This window comes from Aphelocoma coerulescens, chromosome 20 (assembly GCF_041296385.1).
Source record: "Aphelocoma coerulescens isolate FSJ_1873_10779 chromosome 20, UR_Acoe_1.0, whole genome shotgun sequence".
Classification (NCBI taxonomy): Eukaryota; Metazoa; Chordata; class Aves; order Passeriformes; family Corvidae; genus Aphelocoma; species Aphelocoma coerulescens.
In genome coordinates, this window is record NC_091033.1 from 8,766,171 (window position 1) to 8,789,437 (window position 23,267).

Sequence of the window (23,267 nt, forward strand, 5' to 3'; positions counted from 1 at the left end):
GGGACATTGTGCCAGGATGCAGCAGTGAGCAGCAGGAGAAGCTGGAGGAGCAGCTGGGTGCTTTGAGGGGGTTGGAGGGAGTGAGAGGGTCTCGGAGATACTTAGATTGTCCCTCAGAAATGTCTCATGGGTCTTGCTTGTTCCTGCTGGCTGCCCTGAGCTGGGCTCCTGCCAGAAAAGAGAACCTGAGGGAGAAGTCCTGGGACGCTGCACAGTTGGAACCTGCTCCCTCCAATTCCAAACCTGTTAGCTCACCCCTTTGCAGCTCCCTGTTTCTCAGGCTTTTCCGTGGAAAATGAACAAAGCCAGAGTACAACGGTGACATGCTTTACACTGGTCCTGATTTATTTCATGTCTTACTATTGAATCTTATTCCCTGGTTTCACGGTTGTTGTGGATTTTCACCAAAGGGGATAAACAGGTCTGGGATTTGGGGTTGTCATAGGAACTGTTTCTGTGCCACAGCCTCACTGCCAGCCTTGTCCCCTCCTGGGTTCCCGACAGAGTGAGGGCTCTCGCCAGCACAGCGGGGATATCTCCAGCCCCCAGGCACAGCCCCAGTGACAGCCAGAGTACAGAGCAGCCACCCCACAACACCGGAACACAGGGATGTTCAGGGAGGAGATGGACTCCCAGCCATGCCCGCGAAGCAAACTGGGACACCCAGGCTGCAGACCAGGACTTTAAGTTGGGAAGAGCTGGAGGTGTTTGGAGGATGCTGCTTGTCCCTGTGGATTCTCTGGTGTCTAATAGGAGGTTGTGCTATTGCAGTTATTGCTACTGGGAACCTCTCTGGCCAATCTGGAATAATTTTCATTAAATCCCTGGATCTGAAGGGGTGTGGGGTGAATGGGGAGCTGCCCTATGACCATTCCTCATCTCTTCAATCGCAGGGGGAGGGGGCAGGCACTGAAATTGAAGTGTCATGCACATCCTTTGTGCCTAACACTCCTTTGGCCCATGAGGTCCTTCACTGTGGGACACCGTGAGGCCAAGGCTCTGGCAGTGATTAAAGAGGGGTTTCCAGGGCCGTGAGACAAGCAGGAACATCCAGTGCTTAAGAAAGAATCACTTTGTGCTTTCAGTGTTGGACGGGACATTGCTCAGGGACAATCACCCTCTGGAGCCGGCACGGGGAGGGCGGATCAAGCTGCAGTGCTGGGTCCTGCCGGTGCCTGAGTGAGGGTCCCAGGGTGGATAGGAGGGGGGTCCTGCACTGGGGTTCCCGGGGCTTTTCATGCTGGATCAGCTGTTGGAGTCGCTCTGGAGTGGTCCTGGTCCTCCCAACATCCACATGTACATTGTACCCGAAGTGAGCCGTGCATGCTCCTGGGGGGATGCTCCAGGTGGTTTTGTCCAGCGAGAAGAGCTCAAGGTAGGGAAACCCTTCGGGGAACTCCCTGTCCCGAGGGCAGGATGTTGTGGGGTCCCTGGCGCTCCCTGCTCCTTCCAGCACTGAGCGACCTTAAAGTGCGGCTGTGCTTGGCCGTGGCCCCAGCGCTGGCTGCCCCGAGCCCGGCACAAGTGTCCCTCTGCAGAGAAGTGCAGGGAAAAGGAAAAATATTGAGAGAGGCAGGAGAAGGGGGAAAGCAGGCGCTGCGGGAGGGAGCACAGCGCGGGTTGAAAGCTCCCTCTCAGCGGGCTTTTGTTCACCCTGGACGTGCCCAGCGATGCTGCCAGGCCGGAGGGGCTGAGCTGGCGCCGGTGTCTCCAGGCGATCCCGGAGCTCCGCAGCCTGCCCGGCGCCTCGTTCCAGCGACGTGCCCGCGGGCAGGATGCAGCTGCCTCCAGCGGGGACCCCTATCACCCCGCGGGGCTCGGCCCCTCGCCGCCGGCCCTGGGGTGGGCAGTGCTCGGACCCACAGCGCGCTCCCGAAAATAATTCCTTCTGACAGATCCATTTCTTCCACATGGTTCAGGCTTAATTTTATAATGGTATCAGTAGCTATGGCAACGTGTAAAAATAACGGATCCCCGAGCCCGGCACATTCTCCGTAAACAGCTCCCGTCTCCCGGAGCCCGGCTGGGTGGGCATCACCCCTTGCCCACGGCTACCGCGGCCGCTGCGGTTTGTGGTTGGGCTGGGATTCACGCGATGACTAATTAGCGGCGTTAACTGCTTACGCTTTGGGATGATGATTCCATCCGCTAATCCTTGAGGCTAGGCTGGGCTAATTGGGTGGATATCATTAACGCTGGCGGTCAGGAGCTGCCCTTACAGAGCTGCAGCACACCGAAGGCTGGAGCACCCCTCTGGCACCCCAGACCCAGCACAGGGCTGGCAGCCACGGGGGGCCGGGCACGGCTCAGCCCCCGCGGTGTCAGGGGGCCACCAGCCCCATTCGCTCCTACAGCTCGCCCCAGAGCCGTCGCTGCTGCACATCCACGCGTGTGCACACGAGGGAACGTGCACACGAGTGCAAACAGGCACACGCAGGTTTTCCGCACGCAGGACCCCCCCCCACCGCCAGCAGACATCAGCCGATGCCGGCGTCTGCCGCGGCTCAGAGGTCTCTGGTCACCACCGCGAGTGGATAATCCCAGGCAGTGTTTTCTAAACCTGTTAGACATCACACAGACCCTCTTAATCCCTGATGCCCCTCCAAGGCTCCAGCGGGATGGCAGCACTTGGCAGCTCGGATTTGCAGCTCCTTAACAGGGCCAGCCCCTTGGAGCGATGCATGGTGGATCCTGCCAGAATTAATCCCCCCGCTTTTTGTTGCCTTTCAACTTAAAAAAAAAAAAAAAGGACAAACCACACAACCCCCTTGGAGAAGCATTTTTCTCCATCCAGCCTCCAGTAGCAGGGCCAGAGTAACCCCAGCCCCACAGAGCTGGCAGCGCTGGGTCAGGCAGTGTGGGTGGATGTGTTTGGTCTCAACAGAGCCACAACAAAGAGACAACAGGTCTCGAGAACCTTGGGGCTGCTGTGGGGACAACATGGGGACAGTGACCACAGGGACAGCCTGGCAGCAGGGCTGGGAATGGCCCTGAGGGCTGGTCAGCATCCTCTTCCAAGGGCTGGGTCTGGCTGTTTCAGGGGGTGCATCCCCCCTGCATCCCAGCAGCTGTGCCATTCCCACCGTGAGGCATCGGATGACACAAATGACCCCGTGAAGCTCCCACTGCCAGACACACCATCTCCCTTTGCAGTAAAGGGTGACATGGGGTTGTACCAGGTCTCCTACACCTCATGTGCCCTCCATGGGGCATCTCCCCGGCTCCAGCAGGGTGAGTGCTGAGGTGCCAGGGTCTCACAGCACAAATCCCACCTCTAAGCCTGGATTTTAGCACTTCACAGCAAGGGCTCTGCCAAGCAGGAAGCAATGGGCTGAGCTGGCTGAACATGATCAATCCCTCACGTTAGCAGTTTTATTTCCATCCACAGCTGCCGCAGGACTCTCAGGCAGCGCAGCCTCGATGAGCTCCAGCCGCCGGCCCGGCAGCACAGCGTTATCTGCTGCTGCAGCTTCGGATGCGCTTTCATGATAACGATTTGCAATCAACAAAGAACTTGGAGAGGATGCAGAAAAAAAAAAAAAACAGCTGGCATTAGAAAACTGAGATGATATCGCTCTCCCCTCGGCCGAGCTCTGAGCTCCACCACAGTCCTGGTGGTACCGCCAAGGGGAGACCAAGGTCTTCTCCAGCATCGCTCTGTGGGGCTGGCTGTGTGCTGGAGGATCTGGGTTCTGGCTCCCCATGAGCCAGTACGGTGCAGAACTTCCCTCTCTAGAGGGGGGAGGGAGGCTTTAGTTCAAACAGCTCCCAGGAGCCCATCAATGATTAACACCAGCTCTGAAATGTCCCTGCACGGCTGGAGCTCTCTGCCTGCCCCTGCCTGCCCTCCCCCCACTCCCTGCCACTTCCTCCTCCTCAGCACTTCTGCTCCTGGGGTTGAGAAAGGGTCCCAGGATGGACACCAAGGCTTCCTGTGGCTCTGGAGCCCATCAGAGCTGGGGTGAGCCCAGTCGTGCCACAGACAGACAGCACAGATGTCTCCCACAGTTTTGCAACCACTGGCACAAAGGGTGCAAGATTGGGGCCACCCAGTGTCCCTGATGAGCTGCCCTGAGTGGGGGCCTCGTCCCTGTCATCAGTTAAGGTTGGAACAGCCCTCTAAGATCATTGAGCCCAACCATTCCCCCAGCACTGCCAAGCCCACCACTAACCCGTGTCCCCAGGTGCCATATCCACATGTTTGTTGAACGCTTTCAGGGGTGGTCACTGCACCACTTCCCGTGCAGCTTAGTCCTGGGGCTGTGCACGTGTTGCAGACCCACAGCAGAGAGCAAACCCTTCTCTGGGACAAGGGGCAGGCTCCTGCCTGCCAGCAAAGGTCAGCACAGCCCTGCCAGCACTCGCGGCACCTCAGTGGGCACAGGCGCCAGCACTGCCAGCCCTGTCCTTCCCAGCTGGCAGTGCCGTTGGGTTTTCCCACCCTGTCAGCAGTTTTACCCTAAAACCCCTCACTTCAGGTCAGCCAGGGCCGTTTCCAGGCCAGGCACAGGATATAAACCACCTTTCCTGCTCTGACACAGCCTGTGAGGAATTCCCCCAGAGTGTGACTGTGCTGGGCTGCATTAAGGAAGCCCGGCCGAGTCACCCAGTTCGCAGCATCCCACAGGGCACCACTGCGGGGTGGGAGCAGCCTGGGAGCACGGCCCGGCCCTGGGTGGGAGAGCTTCACTGTGGGTATGGGCCCCGCCGTAGCCCGTGGGTTTTCCTTCCTGCTTGGCAGACAGTGGTGGACACTCTGGTAGTGGTGGGTGGTCTCACAGTGCCTGGGCTCTGCTGCCGCTGCTGGAGCCCAGGGTGACAGCGTGTGAATGCCATGAGGGCACTCAGAGCATCGCTCCAACCCAGCAGAGCCCAGCAGTGGGCAGGCAGTGCTGCATCCCTCCCTCATCCTCCCTGGAAGTCATTTCAGGGGTTTGGAGGGAACCAGCTGATCCTGGAAGTGCTGGGGATTAATTCAGTGGCAGAGGAACACTAAAATTAAGTGATTTGGAGCCCTGCTCCCTAAGGAGGAGGCAGAAACAGGCAGTGGGTCTGGCCAGTGTGCACAGAGGGGCCTCCTCAAAAAATCCCCCATGCCGGGGAGCACCTCACCTTCACCCCACTCATTCCCCCACACCATCTGCACCAACTGTGCCTGAGAGCTCTTACAAAGACCTGAGAGAGCTGAAATAACTCAGCTGTAACTCCTAAACCACCCAATAAAAGCTTGGCTTAAACAATTACAGGCAGTTCCCATGAGCCCCCTCAAAAGGTAAGGGGCAAACCCCATGCACAGGCTGCTCAGAGCATCCCCCACAGCCCAGCCCCACTTTTCTCCTGGCAATCACAGCCTTAATGAGGCCCCTGCACCTCATCACCCTCTCCAGGGCCTCTCCCACATAAGGGGGTGATGGGGTGCACCTCTTCCCTAGCTGCAGGTGTTAATGGTGGTGGGTGCTATCCCAGGAGTATGAGACAGGTAGGATACATCCCCCTGCTTCTTAAATCCCTGTTTGGAGGGCTGTGGGTGCCCCTTCCCTGGGTCACAGTCCATAAAAACCATCCCCACGTTAACATATTGCTTGTTATAAGTTAACATTGAGACAAACTAAATTAAGCTTCCCCTGTACTGGATGTCTCGGATTAAATTGGCAAGGTACCTAATGAAGCTGCAGCTCCATTTGTTGTGCTGGAAGCCCTAAATATCAGCAGTGTAATTGGTGCTCCCTGCTTCAGGAGACATTTGTGTGTTTCTCTCCCAGCTGAAAGCCCTCTTTGGGTACTGACTGAAGACTAAGGCGTGGGGGGAGTAGGGGCTGTAGGATATATCCAACTAGATCTTAAGGTAGAGGGGTTTTGAAATTTGCCTTTGAAGCTGGAGGATGGATGGGGTGAATGTGCTGCTCTCTGGCTGTGTGGAGGCTGCACTGTCTTGTGGGTACCAGAACAAACCTTGTGTGGGGCTGGTGCTCTGATGTGGTCACACTGGGTGTTTTGTTGTGGTGAGCTGTGAAAGTAACACCTCTCAGGGTGCTGGGGCTGGGCTGGGAGGTGTTTGGGGTTGGGATGGGACCAGGCTGCCTCTGAGTTTCCTCAGGTTAGTGAGTCCCTGCAGCTCCATGTGCATGGTGCTGCGTTACTGGGTTTATCAAGGAATCTTTGAGGTTGGAAAAGACCTCTAAGATCATTGAGTCATTATTGTGGAGGGCTCCTGCAAGTGCTGGCTGCTTGCTTGTGCTTGGGCATGGCTCTGTGCCCACAGCCCCAAAACAGCACATCTGGCTGCTGAATTTGGGGTATTTTCCAGGCTCATGTCCAAAGTATTGGTGCTTTTTTCTGTTTATCCCTAAGTTGGTTTGGGTTTTGAAGGGTGGACTGAGCCCTCTGGGACAATGGCTGTGTCTTGGTGTGATGTGGCCACTCAGGCTATTGGTACTTCTCCCACTCTGCCATCCCAAGCTGGAGTGGGGATCACAAGGGACAAAGTCCCAGGCAGGGAGAGGCCAAAGTCACCTCCATTAGTGAAATGTGGTTCATTAACAGGCCCAGGTTTGGCCCTGCAGGGCAGAGACCAGAACCTCTCCCATCTCCATCCCCTGTGAATCCCCTCCAGCCCAGTGAGCCACCGCTGTTCCCGGGGGCCATCAGGGCTGGGAGAGGATCAGACAGGCAACTGATTAAGGGATGAAAGAACAGTCTGGGCAAAACCAGTGCTGCAAGACTTTCCACTGGGATCACCCTGGCAAGGCTGTAATTGTTCTCGTTGGATGCTGCCAGGCTCTGACAAGAGATGGGGTGCTGTTGCCCTGGCTGGGGATCCCTGTGTGTGGAAGGATCCCCACCTCCTCCTGGGGAGGGAGCAGATCCTGCTGTCCGTGCAGAGCTGCCTAGCTGGGAACACGGGAATGCAAAAAGCACATTGAGCCCGTGGTCCTGGCTGGGAATAGGGAAGGGGAGAAGACCCCTGCCTGCCCAGCCCCCAAACCTACAGGGGTGGCTGAGCCTGGCCCAGCCCTGCCACACGGAGCAAGTGCCTTCCCCAAACAGGTGCTAGCAGTGTGATGCAAGTTCCTCACTGCTCCTCAGAGCTGTGAAAATCAACTTATTCTTGAAAAGCTCTCCTGAAATGCTGCCCTGTCCCCGTGCTGGCTGCTGCCCAGCTCCTGGGGCCAGGGAGAGCCAAGCTCCGAAATCCCCCGGAGTCTCTGGAATCCTCCCTGCTGGAGCGGGGATTTTGAGCTGAAGCGTGGAGATGCTGCAGAGTGAGCGCAGCCTGGGTGCCCGCTGGCAGCATGGAGAGCCTGGCAGCACTGCCCGCCCTGCCAAGGTGCCACAGCCTCCTGCTCACTGTGGGTGTTCTGTACAGAAGGAGGATGATGATAATGGCAGAGTTGCACTCCCAAAATTTTGCATTGTCCCTCTGTCTCAGGCACACAAGGAGCCGAATCCTCCTCTCCCTCGGGATCCCTGCCCGATGCAGGGCAGGGGCTGCCCTCCCAGGGTGTATCCTCCAAACCTCTCACGTTGGAGCTGGGCCCCTGTGATGCCGAGTGGAAGGGCCATGGGTAGGAGGGGAGGGAGGCAGCTGAGCCTGCCCATATGCTTCCTAATGGGGAGCAATAGCAGCTCTTCCCGGGAAGCTCGCGCCGCACCATCTGCTCTGCGCGGTACCTTCTCTTGCAGAGCTTTTTTTAAGCTCTAACTTCCCTTCCCAAGCGCTCTGCGGTGGCTGCTGCTTGTGTGCAGGCTGGCTGTGCTCTGTAATCGCCTCAGAACAGGTTGTCTGAACCTTCAGCATCGAGCAGAACAGCCCAGACAGGCTGAAGCCAACCAGGCCTCCAGGAACTGTGCTTCCATGTAAAAATAACCAGGAAAGGTGGCTGGGAACGGCTGCAGTGTGTCCCTGGCATTTTCCCTCCTGCTGGGCACTCGCTTGCCCCGAGGGTCCCTGCTTCTGGACTTGGGCTGGGTGGGATGCGCTGCCCACAGTGGTGTAGCTGCAGGTTTTCACAAACCACTGCTAATCCCATGGAATATCCTGAGCTCAGTGTGACCCAATAGGATCATCGAGTCCAACTCCTGTCCTGGTACAGGACACCCCAAGAATCCCACCCTGTGCCTGAGAATGCTGTCCAGATGCTTTTTGAGCTCTGGCAGGCTTGGGCTTTGACCACTGCCCTGGGGAGCCTGTTCAGTGCCCAACCACCCTCTGGAGGAAGAACCTTTACCCAATATCCAACCTCAAACTTCCCTGGCAGAACTTCATGCAGTTCCCTCAGGTGTTATCACTGGTCACCAGAGAGCAGAGCTCAGCACCTGCCCCCTCTGCTTCCTCTTGTGAGGTGCCTGTGGACCATAGTGATGTGTCCCTGTGTCCCATCCCTGTGCAAAGAAATTATTGCCATGTGCAAAAGGCCAAATCCAAGGGCTCCTCTGGATCCCTGCTCCTTGCTGGCCACTCTAGCCAGCTCTGTGAAGGGAAAGGATGGCTGTGCTGGGCTTCCCAGGACCAGTACTGGCCACAAATGTTTTTCCAGTGGGAGCAGTAGTGGCCACAGCCCTTGAGTGCAGCCTCCAGCTGCCAGGGGATTCCAGACAGAGGTGAGTGCTGAAGCCTGAGGAGCTGTTCTCGGCTCCCAGCAGCGCTAAATTAAGGCTGGATGTGCCCCATGGGCGTAGCTGGGGCTGAGGGGGAGGCTGGCGGGGCCGGGGATGTGCGGGCGGACGCCGTGCGCAGATTGATGGTGCCAAGTCACTTCAGATATCTTGGCTGTGTTTGTGCGAGGCTCTAAATAAAACCGACAGCCCCGGCGGCTGCCTTGGGAGGGAGAGGAGGAGGGGGGAGCTGGCAGCGGGTCCTCCAGTATGGCACCCAGTGCTGTCCTTGGGGACCCGGCCCGGTGTGGGAGAGCGGTCGGTGTGATCTGTGCTGCTGGGGATGCTGCAGGTGATGCTGGGTGGGCTGGGAGCTCCTGCTCTGCAGTGTCCACCCCATCCCTGGATGGGCAGAGGGGGTGGTGCTGGGAGCTGCCAGCATTGCACCTGGCATCCCAGGTACCTGGCCTGGCCTGGCTGAAGTGCCCCTGGGTGGTGGGAGAAGCTGTGATAGGTGCAGGCAGGAGAGAATGTGTTCTTGCGACTCCCCTGGGAAGGGCTTTGTGTCAGGAAGAAGCAGGGCAGTGCAGGGACATGAATCCCATGGATGCTGACACCTTGACACCCTCCTCCTCCTCCTCAGCCTTGTCTACCATTACAGCTGCCTTGTCCTCAGGCTCTCGCTTCTTCCTGCTGCAGGATCCCGCTGAGGGGACATCACAGGGATGTCCCCATTCTCCCAGTGTGCTGTGCAGAAATTTCCTCTCCCTCCCCATCCACCCTCTGCCTGTCCTGCACCAGTGTTCCCTCCTGGCCCTGACCGTCGTGGGCCAAGCTGACCTGTCCCTGTGGCACCGGCAAAACATCACCCGTGCCTCTGCCACGGGCTGCCACAGCTCAGCTCTGCATGGTCCCTGGGGAGGTCCCTGGGCACCCTGGGCATTTGGGACCCCCAAGGCTGGGTGCTGCTTGTGCCTCTGCCACGGGCTGTCCTGGCTCAGCCCCAGGGTGTTCAGGACCCCCAAAGCTGTGTGCTCCTGCACTCCAGGGATGCTGGGCTGGGTATTGTGGCCGTGCCGAAGCGGTGGCTACACTGGCAGCCTGTGGCGAGTAAGGACACCCCCATCCCCGCAGCCCTGGGGCCACGGAGCCGCCCCCCCTCTGCCCCGGCCGAGAGGGACCGGGCACCCCGGGGCTCCCGGCGGCCGGTGCCGGGGGTCCCCTCCCAGCCCACCTTAAGGCAGCCGCACACCGGGTTGACCGGAGGACTCTGCCCCGGAGCGGGCGGGGCTGGCTTCGCCCCCGCCACGGGGGGAAGCGGCGCTAACCCGGGGCTGCTGCGAGCCGGAGGGGGTCTCGAAGCTGGGGCCAACTCCGTCCCTCCCGGGTACCACGGCAACGGAGGCGGCGCGGCGGCGGGGGGGAGGCGGCTCCGCGCGGCACCGGGGCACGCGCCCGCCCGGGGCCCCGCCGTGGCGGCCCCGTCAGCGGCCCAGAGCCCGGTCCGGTGCCCACGGGCGGCGGCGGGGCCGCGGGTCCGTGTCGGTGCGTGCGTGTGCGCTGCCCGCCCGCCGCGGGGGGGGAAAGGGGGGAGCCCGGCCTCCTTCCTCATTTTGGGGCTGAGAAGAGCGATTTCCTTCGCCAGCTGCAGTTCTGCGCTTTTTTTTTTTTTTTTTTTTGCCCTTTTTTTTTTTGCCTTTTTTTTTTTTTTTTTTTTTTTTTAATTTGTCTTATTTATCAAACCCAGCCGCCGAGCCGGGCGCGGGGCCGCGCTGTGAAGCCGCGGGCTCCGCTCCCCGCACCGATGGAGCCGCATCCCCGGGATCCCGGCCGCACCGCCTGGGCACTGCCCTGCCTGCTGCTGCTCGCCCTGCCCGGTAAGCCATGACTCCTGCCTGCTTCCCTGCTCTTCTCCTTGCCCTATTCCCCCCTTTCCCTCCCACCTTGCTGCCCTACTCTGCCCTGTTCTCCCCTTTCTCACGCTGCTCCTCTCCTGTGCTTTGCCCTGTTTCCCCCCTTTTTTCCATCCTGTTCCTGCCTCTTCTGCCCTGTTTTCCACCTTTTCCTCCCTCCCTGCTCCTCTCCCTGCTCTGCCCTGTTTTCCCCCCTTTTCCCGCCCTGCTTCTCTCCTCTCCTCTGCCCTGTTCGCCCCATTTCCCTCCCTGCCCTGTCCTCCGTTTTTCCCCCGTCCTCTCCTCTCCCCGCTCCCGCACACCTCCGGTACCGACATGACGCCGCCTCTCCGCGCACGGTTGCTTTGACCTTTCCTGCGGTGACCTAGAGAGCGGCGATGGCCGAGGGGCTCCCACGGGGCCCTCGCCCGGCGGTTCTTCTCTAACCAAACTTCAAGGCAGGCAGACATTCCCCTTCCCAGCGAGGCAGGGAATTCGGCAGGGGCATGAAGAGGCATGTTGTTCCCACCCATTCACCAGCACCCCCTGCCAGCTATGGGTGAGGCAAATCTCAGCGAGCAGCCCGAATTCCCACTTGGAGATGGTAGTGGAGAAGGCATGGGGAGGCTCTGGTGAGGGCTGCCTGTCTTCTCTGCCAGGAACTTGTTTTTCTTGCTACCCCACTGTGGACTTTTTCTCTGCTCAACTATTGGGCACTGAAGCGGTGGGATTGCAACACCTCCGGGCACCCTGTGCCACAGAGCCTTGTGTCACCTCAGGCTCAGGGTGCCCCAGGCCTCCCTGGGGCTTGTGGCTCCACCAGTCCCTTAGAAAAGCTGGGGGACACAGCAAAGGACAGTCAAAGTGTGCCGCTCTTGGCTGTTTCTGTTCCTTTACCAGCAGCGGGAAGTCTCTCATCCCACCAGGAACGAAGCCCTGTGGTGACTGCTGCTTTCAAGGATGTTTCCTTTCTAGGGTGTTTCGTTTTGGGTGATTTCGAAGGAATTGCTCTCCTCCCTGCCAAGGGAGGGATGGGGTTTTTGAGGCAAACCTGTGGCAGTGGTGATGCATCTTCAGGAGCATCTCGCTGCTGAGCTTTTTGCTCTATTCCAATCCCACCGCTTCCAGCCAGATCCCATTACAAACGGCCCAGCCCAGGTTCCGTGGGGGAAACCCACATTCTCCCAAGCCCATTGAAATATTTACCATCAAAGCTTTACTTGGGCAAGGAGTTGGATGCAAACTTGGGCAGAAAGCAAATGCTTTCAGCACAGCACTCCTCGCTTTGAGTCGCCTGATCACAACTGAGAAGTGTTGGCCTCAAACTGAAAACGCCGGCTGCTGAGAGCCAAGAAGGCTTTGGCGGTGAGTGCAGCTTCCCAGTGAGCCACTGAGATTTCCTGCGTGAAAGAATAGCTCCAGCAAAGCTCCTGAACTTAATTAAATGTGGTCTTGGAGTAAGAACTTCATTTCTTTGAGCCAACCATGGGAAAAAACCCACCCCAGGGTGAAAAGCCCTGGCTTGTGAAGTGGTTTGCATCCCTGATTTTAGGTGCAAACGTGCACGTCTTTTTTTTCCATACGGTGAATCCCTCCTGGGCCGTGGCTCAAACTAAGCTGAACTCCAGCAGAGTTGGCCCAGGCTCCCACTGCTGGCTGTTCAGACAGCTTCTGCAGAAGTGAAGGGGAAAAGGAAAGGTCCTGGAGGAGACCTTCCTGTGGGGCAAAGGCAGCGAGATGTGGAAACCAAACAGCAAAGCCCCATTGAGAAACTGTGCCCTGCAGAGCCCTTCCATGCCCATGTGTCTCCACAGAGGGTTTCAGCTGTGCTTCCCAGAGCCTCTTCTAAAGGGGAATTCGGTTTGCTTCTGGGGCTTTGGCTCTTGGGATGAATTTCTGCTGATGCTGGAGGAGGGGAGCTTGGAAATGGTGGCTGCGTGTGAGCCGAGGCTTCCTCTGATGTCACAGATGTAAAACACAGCCTTTACTACAGCCCTCCCTGAGCGCCTTGGGGTCTGCTCAGGGCTCGACAGCTATCCCCGGGGCTCTCCTTGCCTTCCCTAAACAGCAGATTCCAGGCCTTTTATAGGCAGCACCTGTTAGTTTCCGCCCCTGGCAGCCCTGCTGCAGGTGAAATTCCAGCAGGATTATTTTGGGGTTCCCTTGCCCATTGGCCTGTTTCTTCAGTGAGTGACTGTGGGGCTTCGGATGCCGGTGACCAGCTGCATGTTGTTTCTGGAACACACAGCCATCCCAGAGCTCTTTCAGAGGAAAAAAATCTATTTTTACCAGGAAGCATCCAAGCAGCCTCTCCTGAATTAAACCCCGGCCTCTTGCAATCTGTTCAATATCAAATACTTCAAAAGGTGGAATATAGAAAAAAAATGTGTCACCAACATGGAAAACTTGCACTGCAGCAAGAGCTGGGATTATTTTGCTCCCAAATTAAACTGAATAACGGGAAGGAGGCAGGCTCTGTCAGATCGTGCTCCTGCCTCTGCTCCGGGCTGGAAGTGCTCTGGGTCTGCACTGCGAGGGTGCTCCCACCTACGTGGGAACTGTCAGGTGATGCTTTTCAGGGCTTTAAAACCCTTGGCTAATTCTGGAGTGTAGGATAGAACAGATTACAGGGTCAGAGCACCTAAATTCCCCGTGATCTTGGGGGCAAGAGGATCGTGTTCCAATTCCAGGTGGTTTGAAATCCAAGTCTAAGAAAAATGTGTCATCAGGCAGCAGGAGAGAAGCAGGGAAACAGAGAGAAATTGTGGTGTCCCATGTGTTTGTGGCATGAAGACCTCCAGCATCCTACTTCTTGTGCACAAGCATGTTGTGAGTTGCTGGGAGGGAGCTTGGCTGAGCTCCCAATCCCACTGGGTGAGCACCTCAAAAGGGGAAGGAGAGGGGGGAGGTCGGCTGCATGTGAGGAGAAGCTGTGTTCAGGGGAAAAGAGGAAAAGAGCTTTGGTGGAAACTTTGCATTTTCTAACTTGTGTGTTCTGGGGTTTTCTGCCAACTTCCCCTTTGTGTTTTCCCATCAGGGTGGAGGGAGGGGGTTGCTGTGAGCTGCTGTAGGGGATTGGGGTCTTTCTGAGCAGTGAGGGGTCACGTTGGTCTTGTGTGGGGTGTTGGATGCAGGCAGGAAGTGGAGAAGCCAGGTCTGACCAGGACTCCTGCTTCTTGGCCAGGAGGTGCGAGCTAATCTTTGTTGGGGTGTTCCTGTGGTGGATCATGGCTGGAGCTTGTGTGTCATAGATCAGAAATCGCTGAACAGGGTGATCTGAGCAGAGCTGGGTGAGGGTCTCTGAAGCAGCAGAGCAGAAAACATGTAAAAATACCTCAAAGCCCCATTTTAATCCTATCCGAGGGGCTGCCTGGAGCCTCACGGTGTTTTCTGCCGTGACCAAGGGCTGCCAGTGAAGCCCCCGGCCAGGCAGTGCTGCCAGCAGTGTGAAGCCCTTTTTCCCCTCTTTCGTCTGGGAGCAGTAGAAGTCAGGAAAGCACCTTGCATCCTATGCCTGGACAACAGCATGCTCTGTGCCTGCTAATCCCTGGGCACGGGAGGCAGGCAGGGTGCTTGCACACTGCTGCCCTGGTGAGGAGGGAATGCGGGCTCGGTGATGTGGAATGCATACAGACCATCCACGTTTGGCTGCAAATCTGGCCCCTGGGAGAGATCCCTGCTGCTTGCAGGGCTAAATCCCTGTGGTCCCAGGAAGGCAGGACCCTTGTGCCAAGGCAGTGGGGAGCCCTTGCTGCACACCAGGCGTGGCAGCCACAGGCAGGGCACCGAGCCACGCTCGGCTCAATGTCCCAGTGCTTCTGTGGACGTTTCTCTGGGACCCATCACTGCAACCAAGAAATGAGCTTTGGGGTTGAGCAGTGCCCACCCTGACACTCTTTGGTGTTGGGGTCAGCTCTGGGGCCTCAAAGCAGGTACTTCCCCAGCTCTCCCCCTCAGCACACCACGTGCCTTGTGGGGAGATGGGCAGATGGAGAGAGGGAGGATGAAGAGGAGGTGCTCGGCTCGCTCGGGCTGTGCAGGGCAGTGCAGGCAGTTCTACCCAGTGCAGGGCACCCTCAAGGGGACATGGGGGTAACCACTCCATAGAAGTTGCTTTTGCAGAGGATTGCAAAGGGGAGCAGTGAGTAACGTGCTCTTCACAGGGCACAGAGCGTGTGCTGGGGAGTGGGCCTGGCCCTGGGCTCCTGCTCTGTGGCCACACATGGGACGTGTCCCTTGCTGTACTGAGTGCCGCCCACTAACGAGCTTTGTTTGCCCAATTTGGTGGAGCCAGTACTTGGCATTGTGGCCCCCCAGGTATGTGGAAGGGCTGGGGGGTCTGTGTGGTTGCTGGCTGGGCATGCCACTCTCTCTGCCTGTGTCACCCCAGTCCCTGCCTGTGTCACATCCCTGTGCAGTGGTTTGGCCAGAGACGGATGATGTGATGATGCTTCTGTGCTTGTGAACTTCCTCTGTGCTTCTCAACCGTTTCTTGCAAAAGACTGTCAGCAGCAGGAGAGGAGAAGTTCAGGAGATGCCACAGAAGCAGATCCCAGTGGTGTTTGCCCTGCGTCAGCACCGTGTTCAGCACATGGAGTGCACGGGACCTCTGCTCCAGGGCTGCTCCCTACAGTTTGGGTGTCACCTGAGAAGCATAGGGTCGTCTCTCAGGTGCCCAGAGCACCACAGCTCAGGGGCAGGACCAAGGCTTAGAGTGAATGACTCATCTGGACGTGACACAAACCAACTCTGTCCCTCTGTGCTTGTTTTGTGGGAAAAACTTGTTCTGGTGTCGAATGCTGCTGCCGTGTTAATCCTGACATGCCTTCAAAGGGAAACACCAAGGCCTGAAGGTTTTGGCTGAAGATGCTGTGGACTGATGCCCTGGGCAAAAAGCCTTTAACTGGGGCAGTCTGGAGAAACTGATCCTGGTAATTCTGGCCGTAGAGATTGAGTAATTCCACGCACAGTAGAACAGAGAACATCTATGGGTACAGCACATACCACTGTGAGTCAGGAGGGATTAGCAGCTGCCAAAAATCAGTTTCTGTGAGAGCCAGCTGGGGCCAGAGGGGTCAGAGCAGCTTGTCCTACAGCAGGCCCTCCTGGGACCATCCAGCCAGAGATTATCCTGCTGTGTCCCAAGGGAAGCCTCAGTAAGAGTTGCTGTCCTGGGTTTCCCTGAAAGGAGGCTGTAGCCAGGTCCAGGTCATTCTCCTCTCCCAAGTAACAAGCAACAGGACAGGAGAAAATGGCTCCAGGTTGTACCAGGGGAGGTTTAGGTTGGATATTGGGGGAAAGTTCTTCACTGAAAGGGTAAGAGAGCTGACCAGGGTGGTGGTGGGGTCACCATCCCTGGAGGGATTTAAAAGATGTGTGCATGTGGCACTTGGAGTCTTGGTTTGGCTGGGGGCTTGGCGGTTGGACTTGGTGATCTTAGGGCTTTTCCAGCCTAAAAGATTCTGTTATTCCATGATTCTGGTGTGAGAGATGTGGGTGCTGGTCCATGTGCTCCCCGTGCTGCTCAGCATTACCTGCTCAAACACAATGATCTGTGTGACCATGACACCAGTTCTGGGTGCCACAGCCGCCTGTTACCAGCAGGTGGATCTAAGTGGTTCCTCCACTTCTCTCCCCATGTGGCTTAAAAAAAAGTTCCTTTAAGCAGTGACCAGTATTGAAATCTTTCATGAATTTGATTGCAATACCTATGTTGGCATGGGAAGCACTCACAAAATTAACCCCTGGGTAACCCATGGATGTGTAGGGGGGTGATGTTTCTGGGACATCACTGAGCAGGGAGGTAAGGCACAGATGACTGGATTAGGGACAAGTGGTGTGGAGATGTTCCAAAGGGGATGGCTCCCTGTGGTTGCTGCTGAGCAGGAGCAGTGCCTGCTTGGCTGGCTTTGGTGGGGGGATTGGCTGCGTTCTGCTGGGATCACCAGGGCTGGGATTCCGTATGGAAATGGGGCAGAAAATGCAGTATCATGTTGGTAATGGGAGCTGGCTCTTTGGAGCACATTGTTTTGTGCCCTTCTTTCTCCTGGCTGATAAGGCCAGGTGGCTGTGGGAGACAGCCCAGTGTGTCAGAGGCATGGGCAGCTGGGATGTGCTCTATGATCTAGCCATATGGAGCACAGGACAGTCACCAAGCAAAGCTCCATCCAGTTCTACTGCCAAGTCCTGTGGGCAGAGCACTGTGCCCGTGGGCACAGCCGTGTCACCTGTAGTGTCTTCTAACCGAGTGGGGTGCTCAGCCTGTCCCAACTGGGAGAAGAGTAGGGAGTTTGGATGTGCGGTGCCAGGCGAGACTTGGTCCCTTTTTTTCTCCAGGTGTGGGTGCCCAGGTGAATCAGAACTTCAAGCTGCACCAGCCCCAGGACAAGGTGCTGGTGACAGCGGGAGAGACGCTCACCCTGAACTGCACCATATCCGGAATTACTGAACTGGGTCCTGTGAGGTGGCTGAAGGGCTTGGGCAGTGGGAACAAGACCGTCTATGACCAGACAGGAGCCTCCTTACCCCATGTAACGAGAGCAGTGGTTGGGTCCAACACAGACTTCACCATCCACATCAGGAACATTCAGCCTGAGGACATGGGCACCTACTACTGCGTGAAGTTTGTCAGGGGAGTCACTGGTGTGGAGGAGGTGTTTCAGCGTGGAAGTGGCACAGAGGTGTCTGTGCAAGGTGAGTGGGGCTCCCAGAGCAGCTCCTGCTGGGAACCAGCCCAGCGGGGTCTGCTCAGGCTGGGCAGGGATGTGGAAGGGCTCGGGGGCTGCCCCAGGAGAGGATCCCGTGGGCCATCGCCGTGCCCTTGTAGGAGACCCTGCTCCTGGCAGGGCCAGGGCTGGGCAGGGGGCAGAGCGTGGCCTGATGGCCCCGTGCTTCTCCCCACAGCCAAACCCAGCCCCCCGCTCGTGTCCGGGCCTGAGCAGAGAGCGATGCCGGGGCAGTCGGTGCCTTTCACCTGCACGACTGGAGGGTTCTTTCCCAAAGAAATTGGGGTGAAATGGTTCAAGAACAAGGACCCCATGATGGCTCAGCTGCCTCAGGTCACCGAATGGCCGGTGAAATCCTACAACGTGTCCAGCACAGTGATGGTGACCCTGCAGAAGGACGATGTCCGCTCGCAGCTCATCTGTGAGGTGCAGCACTCCACGCTGCCGGCCCCGCTGCGTGGGACGTACCAGCTCAGCAGGACCCTGCGAGGTGAGGGCTGGGGGACTCACACTGGGGTGTCCCGCTCCTGTGGGGCTGGGGGCCCTGGGAGGAGGACAGGGGATCCTGGGGCAGGGACAGGGCGCCCTGTGGGCAGCAGAGCTGGAGATGCCAAACACCAAGCTCTGCCTCTCTTCCCAGTTCCCCCCAGTGTGGAAGTGCGTGCTGAGCCGAGCCCCGTCGAGGTGAACAAGACCGTGACCTTCACCTGCCACATGAAGGAGTTTTACCCGGCAAATATGTCTGTTTCCTGGCTGGAGAACGGGGTTGAGATAAAGGTGGAGAACATCTCCCGGCCATCGGAGCTGCCCCGGGGCTTGTTCGAGCTGAGACGCCAGGTGGAGGTGCAAGCGACAGAGGAGAAAAACGGGTCCACGATCACCTGCGTGGTGGTGCACGATGCCCAGGCCCCTGTCAACTACTCAGCCATCCTGTGGATCTCCAACCCGGCGCAGGGGGGACTGAGCAAGGGGTCCCAGATGGATAAGGGTGCGTCAGAGCTGCTGGGACGGGGTGCCAGGGCAACTGTGTGGTGTCACCCTCTGAGGAAGCTCAAAGCCCCATCAAAATGTGGTTGAAGGACCAAATTCCCATATCAGAGGGCTGGGGGATTTGATGGTGGCAGGCACCAAGCTGTCCTCGGTGCTTCATGCATCACTGGGCCAATCCCATCTGTGAGGCTGCAGGGACTGGGAGGTACCCCATTCCTGGGCCATGGTGACCTTTTCATTGATGTTTCAGACGATTTGCTCATCTACATCGTGGTGGGCCTGGTCTGCATCGTGCTGGTCCTGCTGGTGGCTGCTATTCTGTACCTCATCCGGACGAAGCAGATCAAGGGTAAGGTAGCCAAGTGTGTGGCAGGGAGGCACCTGCTCCCAACCCCATTTTTCCTCTCTTTCCCATGGGTTTCACATTGCCCCATTGGACAATAACTTCTGGCAGTGCAGCTGCGGGTCCTGCCCCATGGGGTCACAGATAGACCTGCCCAGGTTGTTTGCAGACTGCAGGGAAAGCTCTGCCTGGTCTGACCCCTGTCCTGCACCTCCTGTGCTCCCCTAGGAACAGTCCTGAAAGAAATTGATTGAAACTCCAGGGAATTGCAGGCACTTGCCTCTGGGAAAGGATGTGTCCTTGTCCTTGAAGCAGTCTCTGCGTGTGTTCTCTGCGCCCAGGGAAATGGGGCGTTTGTCTTATTTTCTGAATTATTTCTTTCCTAAACTACTTCTCTTCCAGCAGGTAAAAGCTCGCCGTCTGCCAGGTGAGTGCAGATCTCTTCTACTCACTGGGTAACCTGTGGGAACTCTGAGCTGGACACCTCCAGCCCACAGAGTCCCTCAGGACTGGGACAGAGCTGTATCCCCAAAACTTGTGAAAGGGAAGGCAGAGGCACAGGCTCTGCCCATCTGGGGGCTCTGTGCCTAGGGGGATTTTTGGCTTGTGGTGGGGCTGAGCAGGCTAGTGGGAGCTGGTCTCTGGCTAGCAGAGAGGCAGCTGGACCAGCACATGAGCCGATGCTCAGGACCAGTCTTGCTGGGTGCAGCTGCAAGGACCTTGGCTTGCATCTGATCTCCCCAGCTGCTCCATAACTAGGGAAGAGGCAACAGGATGCTCCATCTGTCTGACTGTTTTTGTCCCTCCTTCCAGGTTACATGAGCCAGAGAAGAGCAGCGAGGCCACGACCCAGGTGGGTCATCCTGGGACTGGGGAGGGAGAGTGGCTGAGAGCCACTGGAGAATGGGAGTGGAGGGTGGTGGTTCTCCAGTGAAACGTCTCAGTGTCTCCAGTGGAGGGTGGTGGTTCTCCAGTGAACATCTCAGTGTCTCCACTCTGTGGCTGGAGGTGGAAGAGAAGCTGCCCCAGGAAGAGGGTAGCTACTTCCCAGCATCTTTATGCCTTCACCCTCCTTCCTCCTCCTCCTCCTCCTCCTCCTCCTCCTCCTCCCAGTAAAGTCTGGGTTGGTGCTGCCTGGAGAACCAGCTGTGCGATAGCCAGCCAGGCTATTTGTGGAGTTATTTTGCATTTGGTGACGCAGCTACGAGCAAAGTCGTGATCAGCAGCAATCTGTCCATCCCACCCAGGCTCTGCCAGCTCCCACGTGGGCATCACTGGGCAGACTGGCCCTGCTGGGATGGAGTGTCTTCAGCGATGGCTCTGGCATTGTGTCAGTGGCTCTGGAGTGTCTTCAGCGATGGCTCTGGCATTGTGTCAGTGGCTCTGAAGCCAGAACAGGGTGACAGGGTGGCTTGTGATTTGAAGCTGTAGTATGGGGTAGAGCATGGCTGCAGGGTGGTGGCTGCTGGCATGGTTCCCCCATACAGGCAGGGACTGAGGTGTCCTGGGCCGAGCTGCAGTGGGATTGACTCCAGAGCAGGGCTGTGGGTACAGGGGGATCTTCCCAGAGGAGGAACTCTTTGTGCCTCACACAGGAATCTGACCCCAACAACCTGACCTACGCGGACCTGAACTTCGACAAGGAGAGGAAGACCATCCGCCGGATGGTGGAGATGAGCCAGCAGTCGGAGTATGCCTGCATCCAGACCAACCAGGCACCCAACGGCGACGACAACCTCACCTATGCTGACCTGGACATGGTGCACCTCAGCAAGGCGCCCAAGCGGCTGGCCCCGCGCCCTGAGGAGGCCGGCTCTGAGTATGCCAGTGTCCAGATCACCAGGAAGTGAGCAGTGGCTGCTGGGACCCTGTGTCCTGCAGGGACCTGCTCTGCTCCTCCTGTGACTGTTCTCTTGGAAGCACTGGGAGCAATGTGAAGATGCGCTGCGGTACCTGTGTTTTAGGATGGAAATGGAGCCCGCAATACTTGTGGGGGTCTTCTCCCATCCAGAGAGACATGATTTTTGGGGCCAGTTTGGTCTTGGGGCTGCCAGCTCCATCCCTTCAGGACCCCCATATCAGGGGTTGCTCAACCTCAGTGTGCCGGCTTTGCCCACATGCAGATTCAGCCAGCGGAGCAGCAGCTCCTTGGGAAGCTCCAGCTGGGCTGAGGGGACAGGTATACAGTGCCTCCACACCAGCTCTCATGGGGATGCCACTGCCTGGCCCACGGCTCCCCAGGACCAGCAGGGCCCCCACGCTGCCTTCTGGGGCTCTGCCACCACGCCTGGACACCAAACTCTGGCTTTAAAGGAAGGACCGAAGTGTCTGCCTCTCTTCCCAAGTGTCCCTTCTGCGGGACCTCCGTCTCGCCCCAAGGCCAAGAGGCTGAAAGGCCATTTGTACTAGTTTGAAAGCAAACCAGTGAGAGACTCAAAATCAGAGCTACAATTTAATAGGAAAAAAATAAATGCAGTAGTACAGAAACACTGACAGAGTCAGGATACAACCTGACAGCCTGTTGGTCGGGGTGGTGGTAGCAGTCTGATTAAGTGGTGGCTGTGGTCCTCCTGAAGTGATAAATGTGGTTCTGTTGAAGCAGTGATCCTGTAGAAGGGTCTGGTTTTCCTCTGAAGGTCCAGTGGTGGCTACGTAGCTCTTGTCCTCTGAGAATCCAGTAGGTCAGGGCTGCCTGTGGTGTTCCAAACCCCAGATTATATCCAGCTAGGAATGCTTGGTTCCTCCCCCTGGGCGGAGCATCCCACAATGGGATGATGTAATTTTATGAGTCGAGGCTTGATGGCTCATTAACAGAAGATATGGCCCGGAGGGAGTTATCAGGGATGTGTCATGGAAGAGATAAAGAACCCTACCCCACCTGGTTTTAACAGATGGTGACAGAATACATACTTTTGGTTACATCTTACCTTGTAACCTAAGACAGCATTGAGCCGAGGCTCCCACCCCGCTGTCCAGGGGAGCTCCGGGTCTGGCTCCCCAGAACCGAGCGTCCTCCTCATCATCATCATCGTGTTCCTGTGCACAGCCTTGCCCTGCACTGGGACCCACCAGCGCTGCCCCAGGCTTGTACAAAGCGTGCGAGGGCCCCCCCAGCCTGGCTCCCCCCGGGAGCTCCCTGCAGGTACCGTGTAACATGTTTTGACTGTTTGACATGTAACTGTTAATTTTTAGAGCTGAAACCCCCAATGTTTTGTGTTGTACGTGGGTGTACTGCTGTGTACTTAACACTAGACTAAGATGTGCAAAATTAAGACTGAGGCCTCAGTAAAGAACCCCCCAAACCCTACAGAGTTTATAAGAGGCTTATATGTCCCCCCCCTACCCCCCAGCTCTGTCTTGGGGGCCAGGCAGGCTCCCCCCAGCCCACCCATGGGGACAAATGTCTTCCATCTGTCCCCTTCCTGGGCCGCCGTGTGGAGTCTCACCCTGTGTTGGCTCCTGCAGCAGTGGAAATGCAGGGGGCTGGGGGCACCTGGGGTCCTTGGGGGTGCTTTGGGAGCAATGTGACTGCTTGTACAGACTTTTTTGGGGTTGTTTTTTTTTTTTTCTTTTTGCTTGCAAGATATTTTTATAATAAAAGTGAAAAGTCCTGTGCTGCTCTTGCACGTCAGCATCTCCCTGTGCTCAGGGAGGTCACCTTGTCACCCGTACTGGGGCTGCAGGGTGAGGTTGGGGGTCTGTGTGTCCTGCAGGGAGGAGGAGAGGGGGGATTCATTCTGCACAGCCCTGTAGTGTACTCTGGAGGGAAGGAAGAGGAAGGTAGGAGGTCGAGGCTGGGGTGAGGGCTGTGGTGCTGGTTCCCCTGGGCACCATGAGAGAAGGGAGCAGTGCACCCCACGGGCAAAGACTGACCAGGGGCTGGCCTGGCTGCATCTTTAGGTGCAGGGAGCTGAACTGGAGCTGAGGTGCCCAAACTGGAGTGTAGGCTCTGTGCTGGCTCCAGCCTGTGCTGTGGGTGAGCTGAGTGTTCCAGTGCTCTGCAGTGACTGCCCCCCTTCTCAACCTGGAGCTGGTGCCTGGGCTGTGTCTGGGACATGAACTGTCTCACCAGAGCCAGGAACTGTTGTGTGGGGCTACATTGACACTCAAAACGGAAGTTGTTGCCCAGGCTGGGCTTCCTCAGCACTGAGTGGCTGCTGGTGGGGTCACACATGAGCAGAAAAGGGACGGTTTGCCCACTGCCCTCAGCACAACTGCCCCTTCCCAGCTGGGGCAGCAGCTGTGATTCCCAAGGGAGCTTCCCCTGCCTGCTGCTGCAGGAGGTACTTTGCCAGCACCTTACGTGCCCCTGCACCAGGCTGAGCATCCCTGCCCTGCACTTCATCAGCTGTGATGGCCATGTCACCCCCAGGATATGGCTCCAGAGGTGCATGGGGTCCTACATTCCTTTTGGCACCCATGGCACAGGAAGGATATCACCACGTCCTGCCTGCAGGTCTCACAGCCAGCACCCCTGGCCTGCTTGGGCACCCCAGTTTGGGGTGCTTGCTCTGCCCTGCAGAGGACGCTCAGCACCCAGCATGGCTTCAGCTTTGTTGGCATCTGCCTTTTATTGACTGCGGAGGGGAGGGAGGGGTTGGGTGTTGGGTGTTGGGGTTGACCCTGCCTCTGAGGTCGCTCTTGGAGGGGGAAGCCAGGGGCACCAGGTGGGTCTGGGATTAGTTGGACACTGTGAGAGGCTCGGGAAGGGGAGTGGGGGCT

At 57.5% G+C, this 23,267-nt stretch overlaps 1 protein-coding gene across 3 annotated transcripts; it reads left to right on the forward strand.

Annotated features, from left to right (window-relative positions):
* Positions 1 to 5,441: 5,441 nt before the first annotated feature.
* LOC138120863 (tyrosine-protein phosphatase non-receptor type substrate 1-like) lies at positions 5,442 to 21,852 on the forward strand. Of its 3 annotated transcripts, none has more exons than XM_069033911.1 (9): positions 5,442 to 5,479; positions 10,343 to 10,472; positions 16,824 to 17,180; positions 17,391 to 17,702; positions 17,853 to 18,200; positions 18,453 to 18,551; positions 18,948 to 18,972; positions 19,359 to 19,398; positions 20,141 to 21,852. In XM_069033911.1, exons 1-9 carry the CDS (start codon positions 5,471 to 5,473, stop codon positions 20,393 to 20,395), a joined length of 1,575 nt encoding a protein of 524 aa, XP_068890012.1. In that variant the 5' UTR covers positions 5,442 to 5,470; the 3' UTR covers positions 20,396 to 21,852. The 3 variants fall into 3 exon arrangements, with proteins under 3 accessions (XP_068890012.1, XP_068890013.1, XP_068890014.1); XM_069033912.1 differs by having other exon boundaries at positions 18,951 to 18,972; XM_069033913.1 differs by lacking the exon at positions 5,442 to 5,479 and adding an exon at positions 9,885 to 9,982.
* The last annotated feature ends 1,415 nt before the right edge of the window (positions 21,853 to 23,267 follow it).